The sequence below is a fragment of the Podarcis erhardii genome, assembly GCF_964252035.2.
Source record: "Podarcis erhardii genome assembly, chromosome: 11".
NCBI lineage: Eukaryota > Metazoa > Chordata > Lepidosauria > Squamata > Lacertidae > Podarcis > Podarcis erhardii.
In genome coordinates this window covers 41,756,357-41,780,376 of record NC_138501.1, presented here as the reverse complement: position 1 = coordinate 41,780,376, position 24,020 = coordinate 41,756,357, and the positions used below count along the sequence as shown (strand labels likewise).

Here is a 24,020-nt window from a genome sequence, read left to right as displayed (position 1 = left end):
CCAGCTGCAGTGTTGTAAGCAATATACTCCTGAAAAATACCACCTCCTGGGAATCACAAGTGAAAAGAGCGCTATTGCACTCAGGGTTGGCTTGTGGATTTCCCATGAGCCTCTGGTTGGCCACTGTGATAACAGGATGCTTAGCTAGATGGGACATGTTTTGATTCATCAGGGTTCTTTTTATGTTCAGGTGAAGGAAAGCTAATTTTGAAGGATGAGCTGATTAATCCTTTTTAGCACAGCCTAAGGGATCGATTTATTGAAAGAAAGCAAATAGAATTGCATAGAGTACATCTATATATAATAAGATGTTTCAACTGATGCCAACGTTTCGTGGAAGGGAAAGTTTCCAGCCACGTCACTGAAATAAAATGCTAACTTGAGTCCACTGCTTTCAGTGGATCTGCTCTGACCATAACTTCACGATATTGGTTGAAATCAGGACATAAAGAAAAATGAAGTGTAAGTAGTCATTTATCTGCAGGGAATTTTCTTTTTCTTTAATGCCATCAGCCTTACATGAAGTGTGGGGTTACTGATTATGCTTTTCAGGAAGAGTGTTTCATAAACAAGTGCACTGCTCTGGTTATTTTTTCCTGTGGGAACCTAGCAATGGGGGGGGGGGAATATAAACTTTTCATTGGTCAGCATACAGAAGCTGTTATACATGACTATTTTCAGATTAATGGGACTTTCCTGCATATCACAGTGCAGCCCAGTTGAAGCTATCTATTTACTAAAGCTATTTATTATTTATCCTTTTCTCTATTTTGCAACCTTTGCAGCCAAGTTTCCACTAGAAGAAGAAGGAGTTTGGATTTGATATTCCGCTTTATCACTACCCTAAGGAGTCTCAAAGCGGCTAACATTCTCCTTTCCCTTCCTCCCCCACAACAAACACTCTGTGAGGTGAGTGGGGCTGAGAGACTTCAGAGAAGTGTGACTAGCCCAAGGTCACCCAGCAGCTGCATGTGGAGGAGCGGGGAATCGAACCCAGTTCACCAGATTAACAGCTCACTTCCACCATTAATTTAAAAGTGGCTCAATCCTCAATCCCATACATTTTTACTATGCACTGTGTGCATAGGATTGCAACTTTAGTTTGACTGGCATCAGAAATAAGGCTGCCAACCAATCAGAAGAAAGAGGCATGGCTGGGATTTTGCTAGTTGCCAGAAAAGAAAGGGGGCAGTGCCAGAAATGGCAGAACTCTGGCACAGTCCTGCCTGAAACAACAGGGTTTTATTCCCTGGCTCCACCATAGACCTGAGTCCCTGGATGTCATCAACAGGGAAGTTTAGGGAAGATTTTAATGTGTGACATTTTAATGTATTTTTAATCTTTGTTGGAAGCCGCCCAGAGTGTCTGGGGAAACCCAGCCGGATGGGCAGGGTACAAATAAATTATTATTAATAATAATTAATAATAATAATATTAGAGCCCCCCAGGTACCATAATTTTTTTAAAATCTCAAGAGTTATCAGCTGCAGCCACATCTGCTGCTATGCTCACAGAACAACTTTGTTTTCAATTGTATCAGTGGTCTATTATGATTTCTGTTATACAGTGGTACCTCAGGTTAAGTACTTAATTCGTCCAGGAGGTCTGTACTAAACCTGAAACTGTTCTTAACCTGAAGCAGCACTTTAGCTAATGGGGCCTCCTGCTGCTGCCGTGCTGCCGGAGCCCGATTTCTGTTCTCATCCTGAAGCAAAGTTCTTAACCTGAAGCACTATTTCTGGGTTAGCGGAGTCTGTAACCTGAAGCGTATGTAACCTGAGGTACCTCTGTAGTTGCATTTTTACTTTATTTTTTCTGGTCCTTTATTAAAAATAAGTGTAATACAAACAAAACACATAATTATTATTCACGTGGCATAAAAGATTCCTGTATTGCAGGGGGTTGGACTAGATGACCCTTGTGGCCCCTTTCAGCGCTACAGCTCTATAATTCTATTATTGTAATAACAGAACTCAGTTCTCTGTATGCTGGCCCTTAGGTAGCCAAAACAGGACCATCCACACACAAGAGGGATATTTCAGCGAGCTCAAGGGAAACCAAAATTATAAATGGTACAAAATGTTTAGGAAAAACCCTAGTGTATAAGAGCCAAACAACCCAATAATGGTTAAGCATGCTGAATGGATATGGAATGCAGACTGGCCAGGAGGAGGGGGCGAAAAATGGAAAACCAGGAGTATCCAGGATTTCACACTGCCACATTTTGTTGCAGATCTCCCTTGTGTATAACCTACAGATATATAGCATAAAACAAGATCCGGATATAATCAAGGACAATAATAGTGTATCTTTGTAAATGGAGCAATGAGCAGGAGTATAGACTGTTGGGGCTTGTAAAAGGCAAATTTTCCAGACTGGAACAAAGGAACTCTTGAGAACAAAGCGAAGAGGAATTCTGAGCGCTCCAAGCATGTTGAACATTCTCGCCTGCCAGTTTTTTCAAAGACTTCATTCATCTCTTACCTCTCTCTCTCTCTCTTTGTATAACTTTTAGATTAGTAGTGGTTGTTTGTGCACTTTCAGGTGGTGCTCAAAGCACTTTAATAAAGGGGGGGGGAAAGAGTAAGAGCTTTCTTTGAAGTTTCCTGCCACATGCTGAAGAGGAAGAGGTTTTTTCTGTTTAATTTTAAAATGAAACAGCTTGCCTTGTCAGCAGCACAAGGGGCTGCTGTGGAAAACTTAGAGAAAACCCTGACTCTTTTTGTTCACGAACAAAAACAATCCCAAATATACACACAGATAGCTTCGGCAGATCGTAACCAAGGAGCTGAGTTTTAATTTGGAAGGATTTCAATTGTCATCTCATGTGGTGCTTCTTTTAGCTATAAACCAAAAGAAAATGTGGTGGTCCACAAACTTAGAAAATAGCCCTTATTGCACTAATGTTTCCACTCAGATGTACAATTATGAGACATCAATATGAGAGGCATTCTCAGAACTCACTCACTGGATTACTCCTCAATGTGATATATGCTTTCACTTGCAAACAATGCCATTCTTCCGTCTACAAGTCATTCTCAACAATAAAAATGACTTTTATCAGAAGTAAGGGTGGGAATATTTAGTCTCCCAGGATATTCTGCTGCTAGCCAGCAGGTCACATTATCTAGCAAAGGAACTTCAAAGGGTTCCTGCATGAAATTGCTAAACTAGAATTTATGGATACATTTGATTCTATTTGTTCAGGACCCAAGCCAGACAATGGTTGGCTTTCCCACTACAGTTGTTAAGAAAGAATAGCAAAGGTAGGGTGATTACTGTTGTGTACGCTCACTGTGCTTATCGTGTACATATTCATTTTGTTTCTTACATGCCCATTTCCCCATACTCATGTATGGGTTTCTCTGCCCCCAGCTACCCCCCCCCCCAATTTTATATCAAATTAATTTTAGGTTGTTGGTTAGTGTGAGCAACATTGACTAGCCCAGCACCACCCAATAAATTTCGTGGCTGTGTGGGGAATTGAATCTGGGTCGCCCCAATCCTAGTACAATATTGTATCCACTGTTGCACACTTGCTTTCTATTTAGCATTTTGGCTTCATTCTACAAAAGCTTATTTCCCAGGATACCTGGTTAGCTTTTCAGGTGTCTCAGCACTCTTGCCATTTTTGAGGCAATTGCCTAACACACCTGCCCCTCTGGTTGGACAACAATCCCCAAACAACTTATCCATTTTGGCTACCATAGCATGTCCCTGAATAAAGTCTGGGAAAAGACAGAGTTGTATTCCAAAGGCATTACAGGCATGTAGTAGCTGGGTAAACAGCCTGGAAGAGTAAAAATGAAGAGGAGCACAAGCAGTACCCACCCATTTCTTCCAGTATACCTGAAGGAGCATCTCCACCCCCATCGTTTAGCCCGGACACTGAGGTCCAGCACCAAGGGCCTTCTGGTGGTTCCTTTACTGTGAGAAGTGAGGTTACAGGGAACCAGGCAGAGGGCCTTCTCAGTAGTGGTGCCTGCCCTGTGGAATGCCCTCCCATCAAATGTCAAGGAAATAAAAAACTATCTGACTTTTAGAAGAAATATGATGGCAGCCCTGTTTAGGGCAGTTTTTAATGTTTGAAGTTTTATTCTGTTTTTAGTGTTCTGTTGGAGGCTGCCCAGAGTGGCTGGAGAAACCCAGCCAGATAGACGGGGTATAAATATTAATATTATTATTATTATTATTATTATTATTATTATTATTATTAGCCCCTTTTCAAACTGCAAAAAGAACATCATACATTAAATCAGAGCCATGTAAGTGACACTCGATGACTCCACTGCCCCAGTTTTTATCTACAGAGGGTTTTTTTAAAAAAATCTCTAATGAATAGAGTCAGAATCACCAAGTGAGCCTTTTCTTCTGGCATTGAGATGCATTAATGGGGAAAACTGCACCCACCCATGTCTACCTGCCATGCATCTACTGAAAACACAGAACATAACAAAAGATGGCAACTTTAGAGCAGCAGGAAACATTTTGCAAATGGTGTTTGGAGTGAAATCTCAGCAAAGGTTGGGCTGTGTACCTTGATAGTATTACAACAGGATCAGCTGGCATGAAAGATAAGCAGACTGAGGTGGACATAGTCAGGATAAATAAAATAAAGCAGGGGCCGTCAGAGGACCTGCCAAGGTTGCTTGATAACAGATGGGGCCTGGGTTGTCAGCTATCTCTGGGACCTGGATGGAAGAGGAATTTGGACTCACTGGCTGCAGGGAATTGTAAGGGTTTATATAACTTCACTCATTTTTTCTCATGCACCACACACACACACACACACACACACACACACACACACACACACCCTCACTACGAAGTTCATCACAGTGAAAAGAACGCTGTATGTACCACAGTTTGGATGTCCCTCAAGGACTGTGGCCTCAGTTATCATCACTGGCCACTGACCCTTAGCTGTTTTTCCCAAATCTGTGTCAGAGGCCTTCGCTTGTCAACATGATTGTTTAACTTGCAAGTCGGCACATAGATTGGAGAGTACCTTCAACTCGCAAATAAATTCCAGCCTTTTATTATCTCCCTCTGGGAAGTCACACAGACAAGTTGAAGGGGAGAGGTTCTGCATGAATGCTGACTGAAGCGGCTGCTGTTTGGTGGGCAGAGTGAGCTGTATATAGTATACCATAGTCACAGTTTAAAAATAAAAACGTTTGGTTCTTCAGGTTTATCGCAGGTCTTTTTGTGCCCTCCTTACACAAGCAATGGTTCAGCACACTCCTATGCATGTTTACCCGGAAGTAAGTCCCACTGTATTCCATAGGGCTTACTTCCAAGAGAGGGTCCATAAGATATGCATTTTTCCTTCAGAAAATAGCATAAAATCAGTGTGCAGTGGACAGGATCTTTGGATATAGTCAGTTCCTCTTCCATTCTTTTCACCTACTCAGTTCTCTGCTCTAGCACACATTTTTATATTGTCTCCTGTTGTAGCATGAGAACCACCATGTTGTGGTCACATGAAATGGTCTTTTGCTGTCCTTTTATACTGAGTGGTCTTTTCCTATCCTGCTACCAAGGACCCCTCTAACTGGAGAGGTCACAGATTCAGCTAAGCATGCACTCTGCCACTGGCTACTACTTCTACTTAACATTTGTTTAGTGCTTTCATGTGTTCAAATCATTTACATGCATCATCTTGTTGAAATCCTTCCGAAACTCTGTCAGTCTTATTGTCCCCATACTGCAGATTAGGAGAGAGTGGCCTAGTCAGTTCATGGAACAGATGAGATTCAAAACAAGGACTTCCGGATTTGTTCCCCAGTTTCTTAGCTACTGCTCACAAGCCATTTAAATAATGTGCTTCTTTCCCACATCAGTATCAAAAACTACATCATTCGTTTGAGCCACATGCTTCCTCTTTTGAGGAATTGCAGGTGTGTTTGGGGATCAGACCCAATGGAAATTGCCCCACAACAATAATGCATGTTGGGACGTCTTGGGTACAAATCCCCAGAGACACGGTGCGAGATTATGGCTCGAGCGCAAGCACATGCCTCACAAGCTGAACAGACGCCGAAAAGAAACATAGGAAGAGGACCAGAATGAAATTAATGGGAGTGGCATCAGTGAGGTCAACACTGTGCAGTACAACAGATGTGTAGCAGCTACTGAAACCAGCACACTTCTGGTAACACTTAGCAATACAAAACCTGCATTATTATGTGCTCTGAAATTCTCAGCCCCCTCAGAGCAGCAGCAGCAGTCAATGAAATGGAAGAATGATGAGGAAAGTCACAAATTTTGTATTGCTAGGCATTACATGGAAAAATGAAGGAGGAGTTGCTACATTTGGTGGTAGCCACATGTCTGATGTAACATCTGGCTGCACCAAGAGAACTATGAAGACCATCCAATCATGGTAACCATTCAGCAGACACTATTCACGTTGACAAAAACTAGGTTTTATCTTAGGAACGTAGAAAGTTGTTGTGTTCAGAGCCAGATAATGAGCCAGTATGGCTCAGTATTGTCCACACTGCCTGGGAAGAAGCTCCCCAGAGCTTCAGGCAATGAGTCTTTCTTTAGCCCTGCATGGATATGTGAGGGATTGGACCTGGGACCTTCTGCATGCAACGCAGATGTCCTACCACTGAGTTATGTGCCCTCATGGGAATGCTTGCAAAAATGTGTATAATAGTCAAATCTGCATACAAAAGTGTCTTTGTCAGGAGAAATTGACACTAAAATGTTGAAGAATTTCCAAGAGGAGTTAAAAATGGCAGATTGCTGCAGAAATGTGAAGAAGTGAATTTAAGAGTGGAAAAATTAGAAACAGAGAGAACATAAATGGACAGATCCTTCCATCCCTACTTCTCCGTGAAAGGACCTGCAGACATGGTGGTTTGTTTCTCTTTCAGGAACCAATAGGAGCGAGAACCAGAGACATAGTTGAAAGGAGTCCATAGCTGTCAATTTTTCCCTTTTCTTGCAAGGAATCCTATTCGGAATAAGGGAATTTCCCTTTAAAAAAAGGGAAACGTTGACAGCTATGAAGGAGTCATCCTCAGATAGTCTATCCAAGCAGGAAGCAGGAAGTGATGATGGAAAAGGAGTTCAGGGTAGAGGCAGATCAGAAAGGTGGGCTATGAATTCGACTAAAAAGAGAGCTTAAGGTCAAGGACAGGTGGAATGTTCACTCAAGGAAAGGAAATGGCAGATGGTTGGAAACCTTCAACAGTGGCCTATGCAAAGAAGCCACAGGTAGGAGCCAGCCAGGCAGAGACGTGAGGAACAATATGCCCTCTGGTGGCAAAGGTTCACAATTTCTAGTGACTTCTCTAAGGAAAAGAGTAATATTGAAGCTAGGATTCCATCACATACCAGCAAATTGAGGTTGCACAATTAAAACAGATTGGAGCTCCTCCTCCAAAACCAGATTTTTCACAGTAATTAAATTGATGGGGGAATGCACCAGAAAATATGGGACAACATTTCTTTCAGTCTAACCACAAACAGAATGAACGCTCAATAAGTAGTCAACCCTTTTTAATATTTACTTTGAAAAGCAGTTGCTTCAGAATATCTCTCACTCACCCTATTTTTTTCCGAAGCAGGAAACTTTCAGGAGTGGGGTAGCTGCTGTTTACATTCCTTATTTTGATTGGCAGCAAAATCCTAACCATGTTTACTCGGAAGTAAATCCTGCTATGGTTCAACGGGATTTAACCCCTTGAAAGGAGTGAAGCATATGATTTTAAATTAATATGACTCATTTTACCTTGCACTGATTTTCCCACTCCACTCCCAGAGGGTGATTTAATATTCATTCCCCATTTTTCTAGTAAAATATTACTCAAAATAGCTTCCAATCCAAAACAAAAATACAATATAGCACAACGACATAAAATACTGGATGCATTTATTGTTTTCTGTTTTCGCAAAGTCGTGATGAAGGCAGTGCAATCTGTTCTACTACCTCATTGTGCCTCTATGTTTTTGAAAAAAAGAAAATATTGGGGTGTGTATTGTTAAGTTGTGGGCGAACATATCAGACGACACAGCGATTCTTCCAAAGCAGCTCTTTATTTGTAAGCTGGAACAGAACTGAACTGAGGAGCTCAGTCAACCTGCTTATATAGAGCTCCAGAACAATTGTAACTGTTGCAACTTTCTAAAACTATCCAATCACTGAACGTCACTTTCGATCCTTCATTTGCATAACTATCTACAGTATCCCCCTGCTGGCCCAGGGTCAGAACATCAGTACATAACATGTATAACCCCCTTCTCCTCCGGCAATGCACATCCCACCAAGTTGTGGGTCTGGGAAAGGAATGTGAACAACAGCAGAGCTACTTCTCACTTTGCAGCAAAGCCAGCCCCCATTATTTTTTTTATGTAGATGGCTTTGGATAATGGTTATGGAAAATGCAGTCTTTGTCTGGTCCTGCAGAGAGCTTTGCTCACCTGATTTGTTGCTGCTCACTTGAGTTATTCTTTCATTCTCGTCCTCATCACTGTCATAATTCAGTGGTTGAATATCTGGCTCTTGCTCCACGTGGTTTACATCACATTCCTGATCAGCAAAGCTCCTCATTGCCACAAGGCGGTGGTGGATTGCTGCGTATAGAGAAGCTGCATCCTTTGAGCTTGCCTGTGTAATGCACAAGACAAATAGGTCTATTAGGTACTGTTTTCCGGTTGACCAGTGAAAAATTGAGCACACCAAAGAGATTCTAAAGTTCCTGAAAAGGAACTGGAGTGCCAGGTGTCCCTTCCAACTGCGCAATTCTGTGATTCTATGTTATTTATGCACTGCCTTCAAATGCTCAGTGTGGTTTTACATAGTAGAATTGTCAGGCATCGGAGTCAGCAGTAGGTCAGCATTCAAAATCACTGGTGTCAATGAAGTTAACTCATTATTCAAAGAAACCAAAACACTGCAGGCCTAGCGATCACAGCAACTCTTCCCAGTAGGTCTTGCCCCAATGCAGCAGTTGTGAGGATTGAAGGTCTCGGCTTCCCACTGCTCTCTAAGGCTCTCTAAGGTTCCTTCACTAGCAACCTAATATTCCGGCGTCTTGCCTCTCATTGCTTTACCCTCTTCATTCCTCTGCATGTTCTAGGAGACCAGCGGGGAGAGGAGCTGATCACACCAGGAGGGGGAGACTCCCTAGATTCTTCAGCAGCCTGCCTCACTTCTGTCGCCTGGCCAGTCTCCTCTTCTGCCTCCTCTTCTGCCTCTGAGTCTGGGCTGCTCTCTGCTACAGCCTCTTCCCACTCACTGAAGCTTGTTACCTCTTCAGCTTCCAACATCTCATCCTCCCCCTAGTCTGCTCCCTCTTCTCCCTCTGACCACTCATCATCACCCCACCACCAATCCCCTGGCTCTGAACCTTTCTTCCCCTGGGGGTTTCCTTGGGGGGTTCCCCAGCTGGAGCCTCCCACCACCCCTCTGCATCCAGCTAGTCCATGGCAAAAATGGGGCAACAGTTAAAACACCCTATGTAAGATTTCACTAAGACTCTTCTGGAATACAATAAAACAAGGTTTAGGCATGGATGGGGAACATGTGGTCCTCCTGATATCGCCCTCCAGATAAGAGGACAACTCCTATTATCTTCTTGACCATTGGGCTCTGCTGACTGGAGCTGATAATAGTTACACCCCAACATCTGGAGGGTCAAGTGTTCTGCATCCCTGTTGTAGGGGGTGGCAGCAGGCAGTGGTGGGGAACCAGCACCTTGGATACAAGTCATCAAAAAGCAATGAAACTACAGACAACAAAAATGCAAACAGAAGTGTGAAGCAATTAAAATTTTAAAGCTAAGGAAACAGAAAGGTCTCAGCTGAGAGGGTAGCAAAACAATCTGGCCAGGGACAGTGGTGGAGGAAGGGGGGTGCCGGGTGTGTGGGCCGCCCCGGGTGTCATCACTGAGTGGGTGGGGTGACAAAATGACAAAAATATTAGGGTTTTTAAAATAATAATTTAATTTTTTTTAATGGACTCACAAAACTTTTTAGTTCAGTCAACAAACGTAACAAAACATGGCTGGCACCGGGCGCCCCGAGGTGAGGGCCAGCACTTACCGCGGAGCCTGCAGTGTGCCCAAGCCACACGTCTCTCCTGGAAGTGACATGGTGGCTTGGGCGCCTGCAGGCTCCAGCTACAGCTGAGGGGGAGGCAGCGGAAAGACTCCACGCAATGCGCCCCATCCCCATGGGCAGCTCGCCCTGCCCCTGGCTGCAGGACGCTCACGCCGCACTGGGCACCCGAGCGGCTAGCTACACCACTAGCCAGGAATCAGTGAAGCAGCGTAGCAAATCAACACTGCATCCCAAACCTTGCTGCTTGTTCTGGCCAGGGCAGAAGGTGGAGGCGGGGAGGTTCAGGAATTTTTGCTGCAGCAGCTCCTGCTTGGCTCTACCTGTATTAGAAACACCTTGACACAAGAGTCCTCCAAATCTGTAGCTGTGATGCACAGACTCTTCCGGTTTGCTCTTTCTATGACCATCTGAGTCCAGAGTCTGGTGTTAAGAATGAGCCTCATGCTCCCATGATTTCGCATTACTATAAGCAGGAGAAAAGAAACATTAGAAAGAAAGGCAGATATTAAATCCCCTTTTCTTAATGGAGGGGATTTCATCTGGTAGCACTGCAAAACTCAAGTTACTCAACTTCTGAAACTTAAGAACATAAGAAGAGTCTGCTAGATCAAGCCAATGGCTCAACGAGTCCAGCATCCTGCTACCCTGGCTTTTAAAACCATGAGAAGTTTGGAATTCCCCATCTCCCCACCCCATCTGATGTCTGGGAATGCAATGGAGTAGAATAAATAAACTCAGTTATCCACTATTCCTAAATCGTCTAACTCAACTAGTCACCATTTGTGACAAACACTCCCATTTCTTGAGAATGTTCAGTGTTTTGAATATCTCCATAACCTGTCTGAATACATGATGGTGTACTATAAACCAAACTTTATGTCTGCAAATGACTCTCTCTAAAAGAGGAAGTACACAAAAATGATGAATATGTTCCTATCTGCACAATACATTCATTTTTTTAAAACCTACCCTTTATAAATGTTATAGTTTTGTCAATGAAGTATCCAAGTTGTTTATACGCAATTCATTTGTAATATATGTGATTCAATATGTATTAGAAATGAATTTCAAACAAATGACTCAGATACTCCATTAATAAAGTTGTAAAATTTATAAAGGTTAGGATTTTGTAAATGAATGTATTTTGCCAATACGAACATATTCATAACTTTTGCAAATGTAATTGTATGTAATTGTATGTGTTTAATGTTTGCACTATGCATAAGGAATGCCTTTTTTCTTGTGTATGTGTAAGTTTCTTGCATGTGTTTATTTACCTATTTGGAAAAAAAAATAAAAAATACTGCAGCTGAATCATATATAAACCATGATGTATGCAAGCTTCCCAAGGCATAGTGTGAACAATTAATAAATCAATTACTAAATGGGAGCTCATTTGATTAATTGGCTAACATATAGTTAAATGGATGAGACCCCCCCCCCAATTTAAACAAATAAAATGTCTGCTGGATTGTGACGTTTATATTCTAAATCCTTTGGCAATATGTTATAGCTGTAAATACAATTTGCTCCTCTTTTTTGCACATTTCCCACATTGATAATTGCCTATGGGGAAGAAGGACTTAATGGTGAAATTAATTCTTACTCAGTCTTGACTGCAGCATTCCACACTGATTGCTGGATGTATCATTAAGTCTCAGAGAGCCACTGCCTCTTTCAATCCAGGATGATGATACTTTATTAAATAAAAAGAGCCTGCAGTTGATCTAAAATGGGAAAAATTGATAAAATTGTCAATTTGGACATACACATTTTTTTTAAAAAAAAACCTAAAACTTCTGTGTCATTTATATTCTTACTATTAAATAAAAAGGTTTTTATTTTTAAAAAATAAATGGCAATTAAATGGATTACTTTAGCTTATTCACAAAACCTGAAAAGAAAAATAGAACAAATGTTGGAGAAACAACCTGTGGGTTATTTGATCACCTGTCAGACAACTATTGGGTACCTCATGGTTTGTTTTAACAAACCATGGCTTAGTGTTATGTGCAGACCAGGCCATGGCCTGTTTTTCAAATATAACAGAAATTCCCCACCAATAAATCTTTTAGGAAAAGATATACCTGTAAGACATTGTGCTCTGCTTCTTCTCCTGTAGTCACTGCAACTTTATCTAATAAATATCTTTGTGTCGGTTTGCTAGATACATAAGCAGCAGCTGATTCAGCTAGTGTTGTATCCTTGGCAAAAAATGGCGCTATAGAGAAAGGAGAATAATGAAAAATCCTCAGGTTTCTATGAAAGGAAAACCTTGCAGTTTTCTTGGCAGCCTGGCCACCATTTTGAATCCTCCACCTCCCTCTAGTACACTGGCTGAGACCCTACCTGCCTGAGCACTGTCCCACCAGAGCAGTACATGCTCTGATTATCTCTTGCTTGGACTGCTACAATGGGCTCTATGTGGGGCTACCTTTCAAGGTGACTCGGAAACTACAATCAATCCAGAATGCGGCTGCTAGACTGGTGACTGGAAGCAGCTGCTGGGACCATATAATACCAATCCTAAAAGATCTACAGTGGCTCCTAGTATGTTTCCAAGCGCAATTCTAATTCTAATAATATGTTGTTCTAATTCTAATGTGTTGTTCCTGGATGCCTGATTATCGTCTTCCAAAGCAACTACTCTATTCCGAACATAAAAATGGAAAGCGTAATGCTGGTGGTCAACAAAAGAAGTTTAAAGACTGTCTCAAGGCAAATCTAAAAAATGTAGTATAAACACCAACAATTGGGAAGCACTTGCCTGCAAGCACTCCAATTGGAGAACAGCCTTTACCAAAAGTGTCAAGGGCTTTGAAGACACTCAAACTCAGGACGCAAGGGAGAAATGTGCTAAGAGGAAGGCACGCGTGGCAAATCCACAACGTGATCAAGTCCCGCCCGGAAACCAGTGTCCCCACTGTGGAAGGACCTGTGGATCCAGAATTGACCTCCACAGTCACTTACGGACTCATTGTTAAAACTGTGTTTATGGAAGACAATCTTACTCGGTTACGAGTGATTGCCAAACAAGAAAAGGTACCGTCATACCTTGGGTTGAATGCACTTCAGGTTGAGCACATTCGGGTTGTGCTTCGCAGCAACCCGGAAGTAACAGAGTGTGTTACTTCCGGGTTTCGCTACTTGCGCATGCGCATGCGCAGAAGTGGCGAAAAGCGATGCGCATGTGCACAGACGTGCTATCGCTAGTTACGTTTGCTTCTATATACGAACGGGGCTCCGGAACGGATCCCGTTTGTATCCAATGGTACCACTGTATTGTTCTGAGGAGCTGGTGAATGGCAGCCACCTCACTGACAAAAATGCTGGAGAGTGTTCAAGTAAAATCCTGGAAAGTGGCTTTTTTCAGGGTGCGGGAAAGAAAGATTTCAGAAATTTTCTGATAAAAATGTCATCTGAGAAATTTCCACTCAGTTCTGAGAGAGAGAGAGCATGATTTGTATGCTCAGACCCCGGCATCTAGAGTCTGAAAAGGATCAAGCAGTGAGGGATGTGAAAGTCATTGGAAAGTCACTACCAGCTGGAGCAAAGAACACTGGTCTCAACTCTAGATTCCTGTAGAGAACCTTTGACCCTCCAGATGTTGCTGAAGAAAAAAACCCATCAGCCCTAGGAAGCATGGCCAGTGGCGAGGGATGTAGTTGTAGTTCAACAACATCTGGAGGGCTATAGGATCCCGACATCTGCTGGAGTTGAACAGCAGAACAGTCTGAGGGCAAATCCACACCAGAAACTTGAAGCACATCCCACATGTGACCTCACCCAAAGAAACTACATTTCCCAGGATTCTTTGGGGGAAAGTCACGTGCTTTTAAATGTGTTTTTGGCTATGCTTCATAATTAAGTGGGTCTTTTCTCTTGGATTACCAAATGCAATCACAACATCATGAAGTGCAAAATGAAAGCTGCATGCTAACAAGTTAATGTTATTTATTTGGTAAGAAAGATCACCTACTTGTCTGCAGAGACCTGGTATGAAAACCTATAGGAGACGTGGATTTTTTTCCATTGTTGCCACTTTCAGAATGCAGCTCTGGGGATTTCGCTGGCCTCTAGAAAAATTTCAGGAAGGCATTACAAGTGACAAAATCAGAACTACAACTGGGAGCATGTCAGATGCTGATATTTTACTTATTTTTAACAATTTAAAAATGAATGGCATTGTAAAATATGCAATGAGACAAGGAGCAGGTTATACTTGTATGATAGTATCCTGATTTTAATAAAGCAGGATAATGTGCAACTTTTACAAACATCCTGTAGTAAAATATTCTAGAAATACTTTAGTAGTAAAATAATTCAGCAGATAATTCTCCTCCACAAGAAGCCTTGGTATACATTAGATTCTGGCCTAGGTAAATTGAATTGGGTATCATTTTACTCTGATTTTAAAGTATGATTTGTTCACTGTACTAAGCCAAGCATTATATCAATCTTTGCACAGAATATGAATAGTATCCTGCCTTAACTAGAATTATGAGAGCTTTTTGAACTGTTCTAAATTAAGGCATATCTATGGTAAAGTCAGAACTTAGAAATTACTGTATTGGAATGTTGGATACAGACTCATCTAAGTCATTTTACATGGTTTTCCCTCCCCAGAATGAGACAAAAATCTTTAAAACATACCAAAACTCTTTCTACTATATTTTCTCCAAACACAAAGTCAGAATGCCTACTGCTTGAGAAAGTTCTGCCTTCAGGTAGTTGGTTGCTTAAAAAGGAAAAAGAAAGAACGAGTCAGGGGAGAAGAAGCCTAATCAACTTTTTTTTGGGGGGGGGGGGAATACAAGTAAATCTGATTCACATATATGTGTATCTGTGTTTGTTTTCCTGGAGTCCTGCCAGAAAAGTCTAGTGTCAACAATTATTATTTATTTTATGAATTGCTTATGATGGGGCATCCATTTCTTGAATGTGATTAAAGCAGATGGAAAACAATTGCATATATAAAAACCATTAAAACATTTGGCTAATACGAAAACAATTTAAAAATAAGGAAAAATAACATATAAAACAATTTTTAAAACCAACAGGTATGTATATATAATCAATTTCAATTCTAATACGGATATCAATACAAATATCAAATCCAATACAAATGCAGACTACTTTGAGTAGACCGTGCTGAAACCACTTGGATTTTATAGGACACCTCTTTAGGGCAATAGCTAGAGTGGCCAAGTTTCAAAGCCAGATGTTCTAAAGCCAGAGAAATGATAACTGGGCTGTTCAGAAGAGATCCCTCCATAGACTGATAGCCTCTGAGATCCTCTAGTCCAATCCTCTTGCTCAGCGCAGGACTCTGGCAACAAGAGTTTCCCTGACAGATGGACATCCAGCCTCTGCTTAAATACAGCACAGCACCTTCCAAGACAAACAGTTCTTGCCATTACACAGTTTCTCCTAATGTTCAGCAGAAATCTGCTTCCTTGCCGTTTCCACCCATGAGTTCTAGTCCCGCCATCTGGAGCAAAAGGGAACAAGTCTGTTCTGCCATCTGCAGTGACAGCCTTCCAGATAATTGAAGACAATGATCATATCTCCCCTTGATCACCTTGTTCTCCAGGCTAAATGTATTCAGCTCTTTCAACTGTTCCTCGTAGGACTTGGTTTGCCATCCTGGTCATCCTGTTTGCTTAATGTCTAGTTTGCCAACGACTCACATAACATGTAGCATCCAGAACGAGGCAGAATTCCATGCATTTAGTCAACACCTGGAAGCCGCATCAGGGCCAGAACCACCAATCTTGCCCCCAAATATTTCTGCTCAGGATGCCCACATACCACTGCAACGTCAGAAAAGGGGAGTCTTCATGTGTACAGTGCAATTGTACACCTGTAGGTTCTCCATATTATCAGGACCCCTGTGGGTTTGGGGTTTCTGATGGTGTGGGCAGCCTATGCATTTATAGCTCTTTGTGTGTGGACTTTGCTTTCTGATATTATGTGGATATATGGCAGTGTGGCAGGAATGTACACAGACAGTCATGGACAGTGCCCATTGGCAAAGGGGGTCTTTATTATTACAGAGATTTAAAAAGAAGTAGTAGGCTACTGGGGTGAATGTTTCGTTTCTTCCAGAACCATTTCCCACCCCAAAAATATTTCATTTAGCTTACCTTATTGTTTGAAGGCCTGAAATGTGAAGAGATGGAAGCGGCCTTTCTGAGTCATCTGCCCACAAACAGGTGTCTCCAGATACCTAAAAACAATTAAACCAATTTGGCTTTTCTTGTTTTCTGAAAGTGTACACCAGCGCTGGATATGGCGAGTGGCACCTTCAATTGCCCTACCATAGGGGTGTCGTGTTTGCGGGCCACTATCCCCCCCCTTTTTTCAAATTTTCAAATTAATTTTCCAAGTTTATAACAATTAAAACACACAAATAAAGAAAAAAGACATTACAATACTAAAAAAGGCAACAAAAACAAACATGTAAACACCTAATACTTTAAAACCTAATTTGATTTTCATTGTTAACTGACTTTTCGAATCCCGCCTTACTGAGTTTCATTGAATCACCTTTTTAACAGCTCTCCAATATCCTCTTTCTAATCAAATTGACACCTTTAATTTTCAATCTTCTTCTCTTTTCATAATTATCTAAATCCATAGTATTTTACAATTCATTCTTACTCCAGTCCTAGGCCCATTTGATACTTTCAGTTAACTTCTACTTATTGTATGTTACAATATTTGGCCAAATAGTCTTTAAATTTCTTCTAATCTTCTTGATATTCCTCTTCTTTCTGATCGCGGATTCTTCCAGTCAGGTCAGTTAGCTCCAAAAAGTCTAACATCTTCATCTGCCATCACTATCCATCCTTCTTAACCAGTCCTTGTGTTGAAAGTCACAAGCCAAATGGTATAAAGCTGCTGCCACAACCTCCTTTCCTGGGTCAACCCTTGAATGGGGTCCAAGGAGGAGAACCCCCCTTCGATATTTACCAGGTTGCCCAACCCTGTGTCACGTTTACCGTGATGCAGACAGAAATCCAACAGGTAGTGTGTATCAAGTGGTCAGGCACCAGTTCAGCTTCTCCAGCAAAAGGCACAAAATACAAAAGGCAAAAGTCCTTTTCCAAATTTATTGAAAAAGCCACTCAGCAAGTAAAAGGTTACAAACAAGAAAAATTTAAATGTTGCGCAGTATAACTGACTGAAACATTCTCACAAAGTAACAGTTCAAAACATGGCAGGTCATCAAAGTTTCTTTGCTGGTCAAGCACCCTCAGGCGCAAAACACCAGGGAATGGTGGTCTGCAATTTGCATCTCAATTGCTCAAACTTTTATCCCACTTTTTTTATTCCACTTGGAGAAGGGGTTTAGGGACCAATCATTTCATAGAATCATAGAATCATAGAGTTGGAAGAGACCACAAGGGCCATCGAGTCCAACCCCCTGCCAAGCAGGGAACACCATCAGAGCACTCCTGACATATGGTTGTCAAGCCTCTGCTTAAAGACCTCCAAAGAAGGAGACTCCACAACACTCCTTCGCAGCAAATTTCACTGTCGAACAGCTCTTACTGTCAGGAAGTTCTTCCTAATGTTTAGGTGGAATCTTTTTTCTTGTAGTTTGGAACCATTTCTTTTGGTTAATTACCAAATACCACTGGCTGTATGATGGGACTATAACTCCTGATTGTCAGCAGACCAAGGCAGCTGAACTTTGTTTATGCTCAAAGGACCTTGAGATCAAAAGGTACTCCCTTTGTTCCCAGACTTGTACCAGGCTTTTTGAGCTATAAATTGCCTGATAGCCTTTTCACACCCATTCCACATCTGAGCTCCCCAACTGTCAGAATTTACAAATCAGATAACATCTTCTTCCTGCCCAAAGACAGGAGGCAATTTGATTCTCACTTCTAAACACAGGGAGTCTGCAGTTAAGGAGACCAGACCTCTGTTTCCCAGAAATCCACAGCTTTACTCTCCCGCAATTCCTCACGCCTACATGAACCAAAGTTTTAACGTGCTAAGATTTCTCAACTTCACTACAAGGGGCATTAAAAATAAATGGAATGCTAGCCAGAACAGCTTTAAAATGCCATTCACACCAGAACACAAACTGGTCCCCTTATTTTAATGGAACTCAGGAAATACCGTATTTTTTGCTCTATAAGACTCACTTTTTCCCTCCTAAAAAGTAAGGGGGAATGTGTGTGCGTCTTATGGAGCGAATGCAGGCTGCGCAGCTATCCCAGAAGCCAGAACAGCAAGAGGGATTGCTGCTTTCACTGCGCAGCAATCCCTCTTGCTGTTCTGGCTTCTGAGATTCAGAATATTTTTTTTCTTGTTTTCCTCCTCCAAAGACGAGGTGCGTCTTGTGGTCTGCTGTGTATTATAGAGCGAAAAATACGGTACTTGGCTTGGGTTGGTCATCTGCCCCCACTGCCAGTTTGAGTGCCTTTAAGAACTGCATCTGCTGCATGAGCCTGTCGATTATGATCTATCTCAAAGCCAAACTACATGTGGATTCCATCACACGGTTTGCCCATCATTTTTCTTTTGCAAAGGGCCAGTGTGTGTCCCTCAATCTGGATCAGAAACAATGGCATGGAGATGCTTAAAAAAAGGAGGAGGATACAACTTTACTCCCTTTTGTGGTCCAGCTTCAGTAAAGGGGCTACATGAGTATCTTCAGCTCCCACTTCAGATCTTTGCCTACCACATGCCCTAACGGGGTGCAGCATGGCTTCACGTGGCTAATGTGTGAGTATTGCAATACTGAACTAGTACCCAGTCCTTGTACTTCTTTGCAAGACATCTGGGAGATAAAATCCCAATTCCATAAGGTATTATGAGCCATGTCTGGAACAAGGCTTCCTATGTGTGCTATATTTTACCTCAGTGTCTGATTCGTGTTTATCCTCCAGGACATTTTCAATCTCAATCTTCTCTACTGGTTTGTGCAAAGGAACTTGCGGTGGTTGTAAGATGGCAGGCCTTAAAACATCCCGTTGTACATTTGTTGAAGGAAGACCTTGCAGAATAGAGAGAAACAGGGATTTTAAAAAAATGGTTATTTCTTATTGCACACCCTTCTTGTACAAGGGTTTCTTAAAGTCACATGAATGAAGGAAAAACTAATCCTTCATTATGATAGTCATGCCAACTGAACTTCTGTCATATTTTCACACTAGGAACATTGCAGCTAGGTCACAGAATCACGAGGCTATACATATACAATATATTTGAATCACACATCCACGCTAGCTAAGAATCATGGGAACTGTAGTTTGTTAAGAGTTCTAGGAATTGTAGTTCTGTGAAGGGTAAACTACAATCCCCAAGATTATTTGGGGAGAATGTAATTAAATTGATGGTTTGTGCACTGCCATACAATGGTGCCTCGGGTTAAGTACTTAATTCGTTCCGGAGGTCCGTTCTTAACCTGAAACTGTCCTTAACCTGAAGCACCACTTTAGCTAATGGGGCCTCCTGCTGCTGCCGCGCTGCCGGAGCCCGATTTCTGTTCTTATCCTGAAGCAAATTTCTTAACCTGAAGCACTATTTCTGAGTTAGCGGAGTCTGTAACCTGAAGCATATGTAACCCGAGGTACCACTGTAATTTGAAGGGTTTTCAGCAGAGTCTGGGTGGACACTTATTAGGGAAACTCTAGTAGGAGGTTTCCTGCATGGGCATGCAGTTGAACTAGATGACCTTGAAGTGCCTTCTAACTCCATCCTAAGACTTTCTAGATTTTTGGAGGGAAGGTGGTTAAAAACATATTTTGCTCTTACATCTGTACACTAGAGCCGAAGCAAATTTTGCAAAATTTCAAAATCCCACATGAATGTAAAAACAAATAGGTCACAAATGGGGCGCATGGTATACATGGTAAATTGAGAGTTATATGATATGCCTGAACAATGGGTTTAATTGTTTGATTATTGTTTGATTGTTTGATTATTGTTAGCCGCCCTGAGCCCGGCTTCGGCTGGGGAGGGCGGGATATAAATAAAATTTATTATTATTATTATTATTATTATTATTATTATTATTATTAATTGAGGTTCATAACACCCTTTCTGCAGAATCTACAAGTCCTAGAAATTTCCTTCCAGTCTAGTTCCATGATCATCCACAAGCTAGGGGGCAGTGTGACATACATGGCAGGATTTCATGTACAATAGAGGCTTTTCCATAGTAATGCCCTCTATTTCCTTCACTTCTAGTCCATATAAAGGGGCCTACGTAATAGCCCCATATAATGGCTCCATTAAAGCGGTACCTATTTATCTACTTGCACTTTGACGTGCTTTCGAACTGCTAGGTTGGCAGGAGCAGGGACCGAGCAAAGGGAGCTCACCCCGTCACGGGGATTCAAACCGCTGACCTTCTGATCGGCAAGTCCTAGGCTCTGTGGTTTAACCCACAACGCCACCCGCGTCCCACAATGGTTCCATTGCACTATAATAACTGTACCTTTTTCTGTTTCTTTCACAGCAATGTTCTTTTGTAGTAGCGCTGAGGTCATGAATATGTTATTCTTCTTTACTGCAAAACAGTGCAAAGTGTTTAGCTAAATTGGTTTTCTTTTTTCCTCTTTCCTCTTCTTGTTCATTTTGTACTGAGTTTTACCAGTGAGTCAAAACTCCCTCAAGCACTGACAAAATAATAATAATAATACTATTCCGGCCTACTAAATCACTCTTTAGTCATACTTTAATTTACCTGGCTGGGGTGGTGGAAATGTTGGAAGGATGTTAAAGGAAGATGATCTTGCTCTTTTGGGGGAAAGAACATTTTCTGGAAACACAAGAAGCAAATCATAAATTTCCCCAAGGGTATTTTACACTTATAACTTAAGCAAAAGTAATTATGCTAGCATGTAAACACAATTATAGCACCATGTTTCTTTGATAAAAAAAACTTGACGGATATATAGACTAAGGCAGCCTTCCCAAACTTGGTATCTTCCCTATATTTTTGATTCCAACTCCTATCAACTGCAGTCAGGGTGACCATCCCCAGTGGTCAGGGATGATGGAAATTTTATCCAAAACATCTGGAGGACACTTGGTTGTGGAAAGCTGAACTAAGCATCAGATTATTCTTACAGTTTCTGTCCTACAACCATTCACATCCCACTGTTGTCCATTTCAAACTATGCTTAACTAACTACCTTTGAAATCAGTGGGAATTAAAACGTGCTGTTCAGCATTTAATTCCAACTGAGTGAGTACAATTTGAAACCTGGTAGAATAATGGGTTTACTCTTAATGTACAATTCAGTACTGGAAAGGGAAATGGGCTAAGAAGTCATACCTCTGTATGACTGGGAGTCGGACGTTTGAAAAGAAAAAGACGAAGATCTTGCACGTTTTCTGGAACAACCAGTGGAAACTAAAAGGGGGGAAAACACAGTACACATCATCATGCACTGCAATTCCTTTCAACCTCAGCAATACAACAGCCCAAAGGAATGAAACCCAAGGCTACACAGTGTGGCATAGTGGTTAGCTTGTCAGACTGGGATCTGGGAGACCAAGGTTCAAATCTTCCCACGGTGCACCGGGTGACCTTGGGCCAGCCATTGCCTCTCAGCCTAACATACCTCACAGGGCTGTTTGGGGGACTAAATGAGAACCATGTACAGTGGTACCTCGGGTTAAGTACTTAATTCATTCCGGAGGTCCATTCTTAACCTGAAACTGTTCTTAACCTGAAGCACCACTTTAGCTAATGGGGCCTCCTGCTGCCGCCGTGCCACCGGAGCACGATTTATGTTCTCATTCTGAAGCAAAGTTCTTAACCCGAGGTACTATTTCTGGGTAAGCGGAGTCTGTAACCTGAAGCGTATGTAACCTGAGGTACCACTGTATGAGACCTTGAGCTCCTTGGAGAAAAAGGTGGGAAATAAATGCAAAAAATAAAATAAAATAAGCAATAAAGACACTACAACCTGAAAAAAGAGACAAAGCATGTGGCTTTGTAACCCCCCCCCCCAAATCTTTTAATACAATTTATTCTTAAAATAAAAAAGATCCTTGCCACTTCCCCCAGGTGGTAAGGACCTATGTGATCAGTCCTCTACGTGGAGAGAGGTGGGGCTGTTGTGGGGATTAAATGATGAGCAGAAGAACCCTGTATGTCACCTTGAGCAGCTTGGGAAAAAAGATGGACTATAAATGCAATAGTAAATAAATAAATAAGGCTGTCTTGTGATTGTCAGAAGACGGCTGATAAATCAAGGGTTCTCCCTAAACAAGGGTAGATTATCCTAGGGTTACAAGTATATTATATTGGAATAATTAAATTATAATTAAAATCTATTGCGTGTTGAGGAAGTTGTCCAAGAGAGAGCACGCTCTTGTCCATATCCCACTGATGACTAAGATAATCACATGTCCTGGTCTGCAGAGGGCAGAGAACGGCCCTTTATTCAAAAGGCTGAATAAAACATGTTTTGTAGATATGGCTATTTTTTCATAGGAATGCAGGTGCTGGATGTGCAGGGACCTTACTTACAAAAAAAGGGGACAAGAATATATGTAGCTGCTTAGTCTCAGGTTTGATGCCATATCAGATTTGCTGCCAAACCAGAAGCAATACAGGTATTTATTGGCATGAAAAATCCTGAGGCAGAGGATTGAATCTAGGTGATATGTTGATGCCCTGGGTTGACTAAGGTGAATACCTATTGTCAGGGAACTGACATCAGAGCGAGAGGTGGAGGCAGGGCTCCAAAGCGATGCAGGAGAGGGGACCAGCAGGGGGGAAGGAATTCAGCGTAACACCAGTAGAGAAGAGCAGGAGATGGAGGATTTGGAGGCAGGTCTCCAAGACCCTTCACCAGAGACTAGTGGGGAGAGCGCTGACACGCCCCTGCCTTCCCCTTACTTGCGCAGACGAGTTCCGCGCAGGGAAAGTAGGAGGAGACTTGGCGTCAAACAGCTCTTATGCTGGAAAAGGTTCAAGAAACGCCCACTGACGGATTCTGCAAGTGACTGACCGGCCACGGAGTGTGAGCTGTCAGCCAAAGCATGGTTGGCCAGGCAATCTAACCAAAACTGAAGGCAACTTACGCACAAGTAACCCCTTACAACCATTACACCTATTTACTAAATAAAAATGATACTGTGTACTTTACAACCAGTTGGTGTTGGAAGCTTTCTTAACAAAAATAAATGATTACATTAAAAATACATATATTGTTATTATTTTATTTTTAATAAAGTAATAATAATAATTTTAAAAAATGTGAACCCCACCTTCAAGGCCATTATTTATCATAATTATCCTTTTTTCCAAAAATGTAACACTTCTTGGGATGGTTTGATCCCTTTCTGTTTTAACAATACAAATTCCACAAATCGTTTCCATATCTCCTCAAAGTCATTTCTCTTCCATATTCCCCTTCCTACTTTGACAGCACACGTTAATTTATCATTAATCGCTATATCCCACAATTCTTTATACTACTCTTCTATTTGGAATCCACCTTGCTTTCCCCATTTCCTAGCTAGGATAATTCTTGCTGCCTGATTACCTTTTTCGGTCTTGCACACAGGATCTTCTGCAGGCCTCTGGACAGAAAGAAAGAGTCGTCAGCCCTCAGTTGAGGATTGCCAGATGTCAGTTATTTTAAGAGAGACCCCTAGTTGGACACTGATTTTTGCCAGCCTTGGAAATATGTGTAACAGAATGCATAGCAGAAACTGAGGTTCAGTCTAGATCATGAACAGATGATGTTGGAGATCAGTTTTCATCAGCCCCACCTCAGCGGTAAAAGTAGACAGGGCAACAAATATGACTTTGAGCTACAGACTACAGTGGTACCTCAGGTTAAGAACTTAATTCGTTCCAGAGGTCCGTTCTTAACCTGAAACTGTTCTTAACCTGAAGCACCACTTTAGCTAATGGGGCCTCCCGCTGCTGCCACACGATTTCTGTTCTCATCCTGAAGCAA

The 24,020-nt window shown here is 41.8% G+C and overlaps 1 protein-coding gene across 6 annotated transcripts in view; it reads right to left on the bottom strand.

Annotated features, from left to right (window-relative positions):
• Window positions 1-24,020, bottom strand: part of RANBP3L (RAN binding protein 3 like) — a 40,987-nt gene that overhangs the window by 1,056 nt on the left and 15,911 nt on the right. For 3 of the 6 annotated variants that reach the window (XM_081881532.1, XM_081881533.1, XM_081881536.1), the window contains 12 exons: window positions 23,601-23,637; window positions 21,377-21,454; window positions 20,783-20,857; window positions 20,534-20,605; window positions 18,951-19,087; window positions 16,221-16,303; window positions 14,728-14,812; window positions 14,054-14,150; window positions 12,162-12,295; window positions 11,681-11,801; window positions 10,395-10,537; window positions 8,434-8,620 (listed from right to left, as the gene is read on the bottom strand). In XM_081881532.1, the coding sequence (XP_081737658.1) occupies window positions 8,434-8,620; window positions 10,395-10,537; window positions 11,681-11,801; window positions 12,162-12,295; window positions 14,054-14,150; window positions 14,728-14,812; window positions 16,221-16,303; window positions 18,951-19,087; window positions 20,534-20,605; window positions 20,783-20,857; window positions 21,377-21,454; window positions 23,601-23,637 (1,249 nt within the window). Of the gene's footprint in view, window positions 1-4,537; window positions 4,692-8,433; window positions 8,621-10,394; window positions 10,538-11,680; window positions 11,802-12,161; window positions 12,296-14,053; window positions 14,151-14,727; window positions 14,813-16,220; window positions 16,304-18,950; window positions 19,088-20,533; window positions 20,606-20,782; window positions 20,858-21,376; window positions 21,455-23,600; window positions 23,638-24,020 lie in introns of all 6 variants that reach the window. The other 3 variants (XM_081881534.1, XM_081881535.1, XR_014161418.1) reach the window with 2 other exon arrangements.